Source organism: Hypanus sabinus, chromosome 5 (assembly GCF_030144855.1).
Source record: "Hypanus sabinus isolate sHypSab1 chromosome 5, sHypSab1.hap1, whole genome shotgun sequence".
NCBI lineage: Eukaryota > Metazoa > Chordata > Chondrichthyes > Myliobatiformes > Dasyatidae > Hypanus > Hypanus sabinus.
Window position 1 is genome coordinate 14,114,850 of NC_082710.1, and position 13,134 is coordinate 14,127,983.

Here is a 13,134-nt window from a genome sequence, read left to right on the forward strand (position 1 = left end):
AAAAGTGTGGCCTTCCACACTGTGGCATTCTCCCGCTCTACCTGGCCATTACCCCGGGGATTATAACTCGTGGTCCGACTGGTAGCAATGCCCCTAGCTAGCAAGTACTGGCGCAGCTCTTCACTCATAAAGGAGGACCCTCTATCACTGTGGATATAGCAGGGATACCCGAACAGAGTGAAGAGCTGGCGCAGGGCTTTTATGACGGACGTGGCAGTGGTGTCGGGGCAGGGGATGGCAAAGGGGAACCGTGAGAACTCGTCAATAACACTGAGAAAATAGACATTGCGGTCAGTGGAGGGAAGGGGGCCCTTAAAGTCAACACTCAGGCGTTCAAAAGGGCGGGTGGCCTTGACAAGTTGTGCCGTGTCAGGACAGTAGAAGTGCGGTTTGCACTCGGCACAAATTTGGCAGTCCCTGGTCATCGTCCTGATGTCCTCCAGGGAGTACGGCAGGTTCCGAGCTTTCACAAAATGGTAAAATCGGGTGACCCCCGGATGGCAAAGTTGTGCATGAAGGGCGTACAGCTGGTCGAGCTGTGTGCTAGCACATGTTCCCCGGGATAGGGCATCAGGGGGCTCATTGAGTCTGCCAGGCCGGTACAGGATATCATAGGTGTAGGTGGAGAGTTCTATCCTCCACCGCAAAATCTTATCATTTTTGATCTTGCCCCGCTGTTGGTTGCTGAACAGGAACGCAACCGAGCGCTGGTCGGTCAGCACAGTGAATCTTTTGCCAGCAAGATAGTGCCTCCAGTGCCTAACAGCCTCCACTATGGCCTGGGCTTCTTTCTCCACCCCGGAGTGCCGAATTTCAGAGCCTTGGAGGGTGCGAGAAAAGAATGCTACTGGTCTGCCTTCCTGATTAAGGGTAGCAGCCAGAGCGAAATCGGAGGCATCACACTCCACTTGGAAGGGAGCGGTCTCGTCCACTGCATGCATCGTAGCTTTGGCAATGTCCGCTTTAATGCAGTTGAAGGCCGCGCAGGCCTCAGCAGAGAGGGGAAACGAGGTAGACTTGACCAGGGGGCGAGCCTTGTCTGCGTAATGGGGGACCCATTGGGCGTAATAGGAAAAAAACCCCAGGCACCGTCTGAGGGCCTTGAGAGTGGTGGGAAGAGGGAGCTCTAACAGGGGGCGCATACGTTCGGGATCAGGCCCAATAACCCCGTTTTCCACGACATACCCAAGTATAGCAAGGCGGGTGGTACCAAAAACACACTTGTCCCTGTTATAAGTAAGGTTCAGAGCTGCGGCCACTTGGAGAAACCGTTGGAGGTTGGCGTCGTGATCTGGCCTGTCATGACCACAGATGGTGATGTTATCCAGATAGGGAAATGTGGCCTGCAGTTGGTACTGGTCCACCATCCGGTCCATTTCCCTCTGGAAGACAGAGACACCATTCGTGACACCGAAAGGGACGCGCAGGAAGTGATAGAGCCGGCCGCCCGCCTCGAAGGCGGTGTAGGGGCGGTCCTCTGGGCAGATGGGGAGCTGGTGATAAGCGGATTTCAGATCTATTGTCGAGTACACCTTATACTGAGCAATCTGGTTGACCATATCCGCGATGCGGGGTAGGGGGTATGCGTCAAGCTGCGTAAACCTATTGATGGTTTGACTATAGTCCACCACCATCCTATTTTTCTGCCCAGTCCGAACAACAACCACCTGGGCCCTCCAAGGGCTTGTGCTCGGCTCAATGATCCCCTCCCTGAGCAGCCGCTGCACCTCCGACCGAATGAAGGCCCGGTCCCCCGCGCTGTACCTCCTGCTTTTGGTTGCCACAGGTTTACAGTCGGGGGTCAGGTTGGCGAACAGCGGTGGGGGAGGGATCTTGAGAGTGGAGAGGCTGCAAGTGTCGGTAGCGCAGCTGTTGGCCTGGTGCTGGATGGGATGTGTGTGTCCGTGTGTGTGTGTGGTCAGTAGCGGGGTATGTGAAGAAGTCTCACAAAACTGAGGATTCCGGACAGTGAGTGGTGGGAGGGGCCCGTCGTATACCATAGTCACACTTTCGAGATGGCTCTGGAAGTCCAGCCCCAATAGCACAGGTGCACACAGATTAGGCATGACCAGCAGTTCAAAGTCCCGATATACTGTGCCTTGCACCACCAAAGTCGCTACACAACCCGCCCGGATGTCTGCGGACTGCGACCCAGAGGCCAAATGGAACCTCCGACTGACCGGCCGCGTTGCAAGTCCGCAGCGTTGCACTGTGTCCGGGTGAATAAAACTCCCAGTGCTGCCCGTGTCAAACAGGCATCCAGTCCAATGCCCCTCCACCTGGATGTCCATCATGGATCTTGCAAGCTGGTGTGGGGCGCTTTGGTCGAGAGTCACAGTGGCCAGAGTTGGATCGCCGTCGGGGTACCCGGTCAGCATCGGAGGGTCGGGGGCGGGGCATGCTGACGCCGACAAAGATGGCCGCTCACATCCGGGGTACCCGGTCAGCATCCGAGGATCGGGGGCGGGGCGTGCTGACGTCGACAAAGATGGCCGCCCACATCCCGGCATGCAAGATGGCGGCCCCCACGTTTCACCCGCAGCGCTGCACTCCGCTCGAGGTTGAGACTTACAGACCTTGGCGAAGTGGCCCCGCTTTCCGCAGCTGGAGCAGGTCGCTTCTCGCGCTGGACAGCGTCGTCGAGGATGTTTCTTTTGGCCACAGAAATAACAAAGCACGAGTTTCTTACGGGCCACAGCCGTGGTCTGGGTCGGGGAGCTCGTGGAATGGCGACTGGCGGCGGCGTTGGCGAATTCGCTCCCGGGAGCCGGCGGTGGCGGGGTCTGAGGTGTCCACGGAACCGGCGGGGAACCGCGCGACTGGACAGCGTCGGCGTTATGCCGCGCAGCTTCTAGAGCGTTGGCCTTCTCTATCGCCGAGCTTAAGGTAAGATCCGAGTTCTCCAGCAGCCGCTGGCGCATGTACACTGACCTCAGTCCCGTCACAAAGGCGTCTCGCACCAGCAGCTCCGCATGCTGTTCTGCCGTGAGCGTCTTGCAGTCACAAGCTCGGACGAGTGTCTGTAGTGCTCGGAGAAACTCAGCGCACGATTCGCCAGGCCGCTGTTGCCGGGTAGCTAAGCGATGTCTTGCGTAGACGGTGTTCACCGGCCGCAGGTACTGTCGTTTGAGGGCGTCCAGTGCCCCTTCGTAGGTCGGCAGGTCCCGGATAAAGGAGTAAACTTTGGAGGAGACCCTCGAGAGTAGGATTCTGTGCATAACGGCGGGTTCAGTCGCACGAAGCTCCGCCAAGTACGATTGGAAGCATGCAAGCCAGTGTTCAAAAGCGAGAGCTGCGTCAGGGTCTTGAGGGTCCAAATCCAACCGGTCCGGACGCAAAACGGGTTCCATGTTTTAAAACTTCCAGTCAATAAAATTGATGCACCATCAATAACTCACACTGAGACGTAGGCGAGATATCGGCTTTTATTGACTGGAAGAAGGAACCAGGAGTGAGTGTCTATCATACAAGGTCCTGGAGACTGAGGCCGATCTTCAGGCCGCAGGTCTCCTTTATACAGGGGCCTGTGGGAGGAGCCACAGGAGCAGTCAGCAGGGGCGTGTCCCGACAGGCACATAGTTCACCACACTAAGATCCAGTAAAACCAAAACTGACATGAACGGATGTTGTTTAAATGACTGTTCTTTACTAGAGCAGTCTCAGTGTTGTTGAAATCCAGACTGGAAAACATCCATACAGTTGCTCAGTGCCAAAAATGCTATTAAGTTGCTGATAAACAATCTTTTCAAAGATTTTACTTGAACATGGTAAGTTTGATAAAGGCCTGTAGTTATTCATTACTGAGGCATCCAAGTTATTATTTTTTAAAAGAGGCTTATTAACTGCAGTTTTCAGGGCTTTTGGGAAGCAGCCTGTTAGAAGAGAAGTGTTGACTATTTGCACAATGTCAAGTGCCATGCAATTAAAAACATTTTAAAGAAAGGTTGTAGGTAAACTGTTAAGGGAACAGGAGGAAGATTTCAGGTGTAGTGCAATTTCTTCTAAAGTTTTACAGTCAATAGGTTTGAATTGTGTCATCTTAACTAAATTAATTCTAAGTGAGTGAAAGGATGACACTAACTTCTGATCTAATGCAGAGACATAGACAGCATATTATTATTTTCCCCCAATTGTTTCACTTCCAATACTCAAGGCCAACCAAATGGGACTGGGATGTACTTTGGGAATAACATCTGATGCATTACTGAATTCTTAATCACTGAGCATACCCACGATAAATAGAAAAGCAAACAGACCACAAGAAAGATTTGTAACAGAAAAAACAATGTTGTCTAGATTATTTAGAATATAACAATTTCAAAATCAAAGCTAGCTACCATATTGATTCCTTTGAATCTGTTTGACATATGAGTATTGCCATTATAATAGTGTGCCAAAGGCTCACTGATTCAAAGATTCAAAGTACATTTATTATCAAAGAATGCAGTTTACAACCTTGAGATTCGCCTTCTCCACAAAACAACAAAAACCGTGGAACCTGTTCAAAGAAAAACATCACCCTCTCCCCCGATGCGCCAAAATAATTTGTGAAAAGGGTGCTAAAAAAAAGAGCAAAGACACAGATTACAAAATACAACAGTGACAGAGTCCGGGTATAACCAGTTCAGCTCAATGTTTGTTATCTGCAAGCTGCCCCGATTCAAAACCGCCCAATAGCGACATAAAGTCAAGACAGTTATCCTTGTTGAAATGATTTTACCATGAGAGAACAAAAAAACATTCACATATGCATACCTTTTCCAAAATCTTGTTTCGTTCTCCTGTTTTTTGCAGCAAAGTTTTTGTATGAACTGTGGCTTTATCTAACATTGCCTGGTTAAAGAGAGTAAACTGTCAGAACATACACCGTAAACTGCTTATTACATTCTACTTTTTGAAAAATTAAAGCACTTAAAAACTTAATAACAATAAATTTCACATCATAATAATGTGGGGGAACAATTTGTTCCCAAGAGGTGAATGTCACTGGAAACGTCTGCATTTATTGTTCAGGTACGTCATTGAAGACTGTAGCAAGTTCCTATTGGAGAGCATTCTGACTGATTGCATCACCGCCTGGTGTGGAGGCTCTGATGCACAGGATCGCAAAAAGATTGGTTGTAGGCTCAGCCCACTCCAGCATGGACACTAGCCCCTCCAGCATCAAGGACATCTTCAAGAAGCCAGCACCCATCATTAACGACCCTCACCATCCAAGACACGCTCTCTTCTAAGTTCAAAGCAAATTTATTATCAAATTACATATGTATATGTCACCATATACTACCCTGAGATTCATTTTCTTGGAGGTTTTCACAGTAAGAACAAAAAAAACACACAATAGAACCAATGAAAAGCCTCACAAAACAAAGACGGAGAAACAACCAACGTGCAAAAGAAAACAAAAAGTGCAAATACAAAAAGAGGAAAAAACACAAAAGTATAAAAAAAGCAATAAATAATGAGAACATGAATTGTAGAGTCCTTGAAAGTGAGTTGATAGGTTGTGGAACCTGTTTAGTTTTAGAATGAGTGAAGTTATTTGCTCAGGTTCGAGAGCCTGATGGTTCTTCTCATTGCTACCATCAGGGAGGAGGTACAGGAGCTGAAGACCCACACTCAGCGACTCAGGAACAGCTTCTTCTCCACCACCATCAGATTTCTGAACAGTCAATGAACACTACCTCACTATTTTGCTCACTTTCTGTACTATTTATTCTTTTTATATATTCTTATTGCAATTTATAGTAAATTCTATGTATTGTACTGTATTGTGGCCATCAAACAACAAATTTCTCCATAATAAACTGGATTCTGAACTGCCCTGCACCAATGGGACAATTAAAATTCGGTCGTAGGGCAGATTGTGTTGAGACTGCAGGTTCCTTTTCCGAAGGAGAAAAGTGAACCTATGTTTTTCCACAGTCGAGCAGCAGATCCAGGGAAACGATTGTTAAAGAGGGAGAAATGCTGATTCTTTGAACATTTACACTGAGCTGAAGCAGAGACCTCTGGATCCTAACTACTATGCCACTGTTAAGTCTTTCCTTTTAAGACCACAAGATATAATAGCAGAATTAGGCCACTTGGCCCATTGAGTCTATTCAGCTATTTCATCATGGCTGATCCATTTTTCCCCTCAGCCCCCATCTCCTGCCTTCTTCCCATATACCTTCAGACCAATCAAGAATCTATCAGCCTCTGCCTTAAATATATATACAGACTTGGCCTCCACAGCTGCCAGTGGCAATGAATTCCACAGATTCACCACTCTCAGACTTAAGAAATTCTTCTTCATTTCCCTTCCAAAAGGATACTCCTCTATTCTGAAACTGTGGTCTTAGACTCTCCCACCATAACAAGCATCCTCTCCACATCCACTCCATCAAGGCCTTTCAACATTCGATAGGTTTCAATTATGTCACCCCTCACTCTTCAGCATTCTAGCGAATAAAGGGCCTGAGCCATCAAACACTCTTCATATGACCAGCCATTCAATCCTGGAATCATTTTTGTGAACCTCCTTTGAATCCTCTCCAGTTTCAGCACATCCTTCCAAAGATAAGGGGCCCAAAACTGCTCATAATACTTAAAAAGAGGCCTCACCAGTGTTTTATAAAGTCTCAACATTACATCCTTGCTTTTATATTCTAGTCCTCTTGAAATTAGTGCTAACATTGCATTTGCCTTCTTCACTCACAAGTTGTATTGAACCTGCAAATACTTCTATACATTAAAGAATCCAACCTCAAAAAAATTCAGTTGCAAAGTCTTTATGCATTTCCATAATTTATCTACAATATGCCAATGAAGAGTGTTGATGCTGTACCATTAGAAAAAACATAAAACACTGCAATGGTGAAGAAATAGAAATCCTTTGTTTTTGAAACAACTTCCTTCACTAGGTTAGGCTTTTGTTCGTTCACTGCCTCATTGAGATGATCACCCACAGCACAGGCACGCTGCCAGGCTGTTTACCCACAGTAAAATCTGATAACAGAGGGGAAGAAGTTGTTCCTAAAATGTTGAGTGTGCATCTCTAGGCTCCTCTACCTCCTCCCTGACGTGTTCGGGGGGATGAAGGCTGTCCACGACGGATGCCAACTTCTTGGGGCATCACCTTTTGAAGATGTACTCAGTTGTTTGGAAGCTAGTGCTCATGATGGATCTGCCTGGGCCTACTATCCTCTGCAGCTTTTTCTGATCCTGTGCATTGGCCCCTCCATAGCAGACAGTGATGCAGCCAGTCAGAATGCCATCTACGGCACGTTTTAGAAATTTTCTGTAGACTTTGTTGATAAATCACATCTCCTCAAACTCCTAATGTTTTTGATTTATATCATCTATTGATTTATCTATGGGACAGCCCTTCCCATAACACAGCAATATGATATCTTCAACTCTACAAACTGACAAGAGACCCAGCTGGGGTACCCCACAGGACATAGGACAGAGTGAAATAAGCATGAACCAAATTAAAGCAAACGTGGCCAGGTATGCAAATAGTTTCAGAGCACAAGGGCCTGCCTCACCCTGGATATGAAAATGGCCAAGCATCCCATGAAACGCAGAGAATGAGAGGCTGATTTCAGAGCACAGGCACACGTAATCTGCTCAAGCGCCCACAGTGGGGAGCAATACAGCCACCCCTTAAACATGACTGAGAAATGAGGGAACAACTGAGTTAAGTTGCAAGGGAGGGACAGGGTAGAAAGTACAAGGAATGTGTGTAACAGCATGCAGGATAAAGTTGAAAATGAACAATTATTATAAAAATGGCAGTTGAACCACAAAAAGGAAAAAAAAAACTGAAACAGACATTTAGTCACATCCACGACATGAAAAATTTTTAGAAGTGGAATGTTTTCAGCTTCCCAGTAATATTTGCCCTTTCTTTCAATGTGATCTTGTAAAAATTGTGAAGAACTTAGGTTTAGGTTTTTCTTGTAAATACTGGGTATTTGAAGCTCTAAATTGCTGCTGCAAGTGTTTCATTACACCGGGGCATACATATACTGGTGCAGATGTACTTGGGCGTCATGGTAGTTGGCACGACACTATCACCTCTTGGAGCGTCAGAGTTCAGAGTTCAATTCTGATGTCATCTGTAAGGAGTCTGTACATCCTCCCTGAGAATGTGTGGGCTTCCCCTGGGTGCTCCAGGTTCCTCCCACAGTCCAAAGACATACCAGCGAGAACGTTAACTGGTCATTGTAAATTGTCCCATGATTAGGATAGGGTTAAATCAGTGGGTTGCAGGGGTGGCACAGCTCAAAGAGCCAGAAGTAACTCTGCACTGTAACTCTAGTAAGTAAATACATTACTGTGCAAAGGAGTGGCAGAGTGGAGATACATTTCTACCACAGGAGGTGTAAGGCACTCATTCCCTCCACTAGCCTGCAGGTCACCCTCAGGAAAGGTGTAGCACCTACTTAGCCCCCGATCAGGGTCATGTGAAGCCATGGGAGCAGGTGGTGGATGGTCGTGTGAGTAGCTGGTGCATATCACAAATCCTGGTTATGTGACCACTGACACCCAGGGAGACAATCTCTGGAGAGTATTGATAATGGCTGGGGTCACCTGTCTTGGAAAGACACTGCCCGGGAGAAGGCAATGGCAAACAACATCTGTAGAAAAATTTGCCAGAAATAATCATGGTCATGGAAAGACCATGATGACCCATGTCATACGACAAGGCTCCTACTGAACGAGGGAACTGTGGAGAAGTCTTAGGCACCCTAGCTATATACTGTATATGCTCCTTAGACTTCTACACAGTGCTGTAAATAAATAAAATAAACTCCCACTTTGATGTTCCCCCACCTTCCTTAGTTTGACATGGATTTTGCATTTTCCCCTGGCTGAGTGCTCCTCTTTTTCACTGGAATTTACAAGCTTTGTCCGCCATATTACCTTTTTAAATCTATTAACCTAGTCCAGTTTAGCCAACTGTTTTCATGGCTGGGATCGTCAAAGTTTAGAACATTAGTTTCATTCCCAAATTTCTCAACCTCAAATTCTAAACACTAGAGATTCTGCAGATGCTTAATCCAGTGCAAGACACTGATGCACCATCAATAACTCTCAGAGATGTGAGGTGAGAGATAGGCTTTTGTTAGCTGGAAGAGAGCACTGTCAGCAGCAAGAGACCACCACACAACATCCTGGAGACTAAGGGAGGAGCAGTGCCTCCAATCGCCTTTATACAGGGGTCTGTGGGAGGAGCCAAAGGAGCAGTCAGCAGAGAGGCGTGTCCAGACAGGTATATGTAGCTCACCACAGTCACACAAGCAAACACGAGGAAATCTACAGATGCTAGAAATTCAAGCAACACACACAAAATGCTGGTGGAGCGCAGCAGGCCCAGCAGCATCTACAGGGAAAAGCACCGTCTCGGCCCGAAACGCCGACAGTGCTTCTCCCTGTAGATGCTGCCTGGCCTGCTGCATTCCACCAGCATTTTGTGTGTGTTGCAAGACACACAAGATGCTCCGGGAGCTCGGGAGGTCTGGCAGTGTCTATGGAAGGGAATAAACAGTTGACCTTCAGTCGATGTTTTCCTCGTTGTGGCCAGCTTTTCCTGAGTTACTCGCTGTGCCCTGAGTGTGTGCACTCACTCTGGGCTCTCCTCTACACTGTGCGAGCACCAACAACTCAGTGGAAGTTCATCAACGATATTTGGAACAATATTCAATGGGAAATAATAACATCACCGTGGGGCTCACCATGCTCTGAAGGATTTTTAAGGCTTTATACTTCCCTTCGAGTTGCTGTTGTGTTACTTCAAGCTCAGATCGTAGAAATTCTGCTTCCTGGGGGGAGAAAAGGTTTCAATTCACAAGACCATAAGATATAGGAGCAGAATTAGGCCATTTGGCCCATCGAGTCTGCTCCACCATTCCATTATGGCTGATCCATTTTTCCTGTCAGCCCCAATCTCTTGCCTTCTCCCCGTACACCAATCAAGAATTTATCAACCTGCCTTAAATATACATAAAGACTTGGCTTCCACAGCTCCCTGTGGCAAAAAATTCCACAGATTCACCACTCTTTGGCTAAAGAAATTCATCCTCACCTCTGTTCTAAAAGGACCTCTGTTCTGAGGCTGTGTTCTCTGGTCTTAGACTCTCCCATCCTCTCCACCTCCACTCTAGCAAGGCCTTTTACCATTTGGTAGGTTTCAATGAGGTCACCTCTCATTCTTCTGAATTCTACTGAATATAGGCCCAGAGGCATGAAACGTTCTTCATATGACAAACCAGTCAATCCCAGAATCATTTATGTGAACCTCCTTTGAACCCTCTCCAGGTTCAGCACATCCTTTCTCAAATAAGGGGCCCATAACTGCTCACAATACTCCGAATGAGGCCTCACCAGTACTTGACCAAGTCTCAACATTACATCCTTGTTTTTATATTCTAGTCCTCTTGAAATGAATGTTAACATCACATTTGCCTTCCTCACCACTGACTCAACTTGCAAATTAACCTTTTGGAAATCCTCATCACAAGAGTGAAACAAATGATCCAACTCACAGTTGAGTAATGGAGCTGTAATGATGCTTTACCAATATTTCTTACAATGGAGAGTGTATACTCAGCCATAAAAATGATTCTTTTATGTGACATTAAATGTTAATTCCACCATGGCTGGTTCCAAGCCTGGCTGCAAAAGGAGGAGGCTTGGGCACAGGGCTAGCAACTGCATCCCTTAAAAACCCAGAGCCATAGAATTACCAACAGAAGTTCCAAAGATCTCATCCCTGGGAGAGAAATGATCTTCAAAGATGGGCTATACCCAGGGAGAATCTGAAAGACTAGCCCAGGACAGAGGAATCTGGTGAGCTGCTGTCAACAGCCTATACCACAGTAAGGGTGATGAGCGAAGAAGAACAACTATTAAATGTTACAATGAAATATCCAATGGTGTTTGTGTATAAATACTTTAAATAACAATCAATATTATTGCCAAATGGTCTTAAAGATCTTATTAATATCACTGGAAAAACTATAAAATATTTAAAAGAGGATGAATTGGTATGATTTTCTCTGTGTGTTTTGAACACAAAAAAGTAGTATGATAGAAATCCGGAATAATTATTTACACTTCACCATTTAATTAAAAAGTATTTCTGTGGCCTCAGGGTAGATAATTTTAGATTAGACTCTGATAGAAACCAAGCTCAACACTTCATGACCTCTTTACATGGATAATTGATTTCTCCTCTGTACTTTGTAAAAATTGGTCTTAAGCCCGAAAAGGCTGAAAAACAAGATGGAGAAATTTAATATTTATGTTACTGGCTTGAAATGTGCTTTTTGTATTAATTAATTTCACTTGCAGTTTCCATCTTCAGTGCACTTCACAGGTTTAACTACGTATTTCAGAACAGCTCAACACATCACAGAAACCAGCCACTCCTCCACGGACTCTGTCTACACTTCTCGCTGCCTCAGTAAAGCAGCCAACATAATCAAAGACCCCATGCATCCAGACATTCTCTGCTCACCCCTCTCCCATCAGGTAGACGAAACGAAAACCTTAAAGCACATGCTTCCAGGCTTAAGGACAGCTTCCGTCCCACTGATATCAGGCTCTTAAACCAAAAGAACTGTTGTAGGGTGCTTAAAAGTCAAAAGAGATAATGGTGTGAAGTGAAAGGGTTTGGGAATGGGATAAGTAAAAAAAAAAGCCCGAATCAGGTTTATTATCACTGACATGTAGAACATAGAACATTACAACACAGTACAGGTCCTTCAGCCCACAATGTTGTGCCGACCATATAACCTACTCTAACATCAATCTAATCCTTCCTTTTTTCATAGCCCTGCAATTTTATACATACAGAGATGGAGGACCTTCATTGCAGCCCTATGCGCCAGCAGCATAATGGACAGTAAGTAAATACCTGCGACAATGTCCCAGTGAACTTTGGTCGAAATGAAGCAATTGTAAATACAAGTTACCACTGAAAGGAATGTCCACTCGCGAATGAGACCTCACCTGCATAACTTCCTGCAGCCTCAGTTTTAGTTCTTCATTCGACATTTTAACATCTACACCTACAATGGCAGAACATGATTTAGAAAACAATCAAGGTGTAGTGCACTGTTAAACTAGTAATAAAACAAATCAACTTTATCTAAATAAACACTTCAGATCCTGTTCACCATTTCCCTCTAAAGCAAACAATTTGGTCACTTATTAACCTTTTGTTAAAGGAACCTCACTATCACCAGTTACCTGGGTCACTTCCCGTGCTAAACATTTACGACATTTCTAAAATTATTTAGCTGTGAAACACTTTGGGTAACTCTGGAAATTACAAAAGGCTATATACAAATATAAGTTTGTTCATGGTTAATTTTAAAGTGATTTTCAAATTATAAACAAGCTTACAAACGCAAAAGTTTTGCAGAACTGAGTTTTATACCATTGTCAATTAATGATCTTTTAAAAAACAATTACAAAATGGTTATTTGCCAATACACAAATTCATACTCTACTTGGGACGAGGAAAGGCAAGCACATTTTCCCTGAAGCAGACAAATTGAGTAAAGGAGTCACATAATAAGAAATCAAATTATGAGCAGAGAAGTCAGAAAAACTTTTTTTTTAAATATAGCATTGCACGTTAACTCAAGAGATTCTGCAGATGCTGGATAGCCAGAGAAGCACATACAGAAAGCTGGAGGAGCTCAGCAGGTCAGGCAGCATCTCTGGAGAAAAACAAATAGTCGATGTTTTGGGCTGAGAACCCTCATCAGAACGAGAAAGGAAGGGGGTGCAAACCAGAATAAGGAGCAATACCCACAAATCCTGGAAGAACTCAGCAGATTAGGCAGGATCTGTGGAGGTACACACTTATCATGAAAAATGTTGGGAAAAGCACTAATGTGGACAAATTACATTCAGTGGCCACTCTATTAGGTACCTCCTTACGTAATAAAGTGGCCACTGAGTGCATGTTTGTGGTCTTTTGCTGCCATAGCCAATCCACTTCAAGGTTTTACATGTTGTGCATTTAGAGAGGCTCTTCCACTCACCCCTGTTGTAATATACAGATATTTGAGTACTGTCACCTTCCTGTCAGCTTGAACCAGTCTGGTGGTTCTCCACTGACCTATTTCATTA

At 45.3% G+C, this 13,134-nt stretch overlaps 1 protein-coding gene across 2 annotated transcripts in view; it reads right to left on the bottom strand.

The window, feature by feature from the left end:
- ccdc125 (coiled-coil domain containing 125) overlaps positions 1 to 13,134 on the bottom strand; it is a 51,650-nt gene that overhangs the window by 24,282 nt on the left and 14,234 nt on the right. For both annotated transcript variants that reach the window (XM_059969405.1, XM_059969404.1), the window contains exons 3-5: positions 12,004 to 12,062; positions 9,726 to 9,812; positions 4,756 to 4,833 (exon numbers count right to left, since the gene is read on the bottom strand). In XM_059969405.1, the coding sequence (XP_059825388.1) occupies positions 4,756 to 4,833; positions 9,726 to 9,812; positions 12,004 to 12,062 (224 nt within the window). The remainder of the gene's footprint in view (positions 1 to 4,755; positions 4,834 to 9,725; positions 9,813 to 12,003; positions 12,063 to 13,134) is intronic.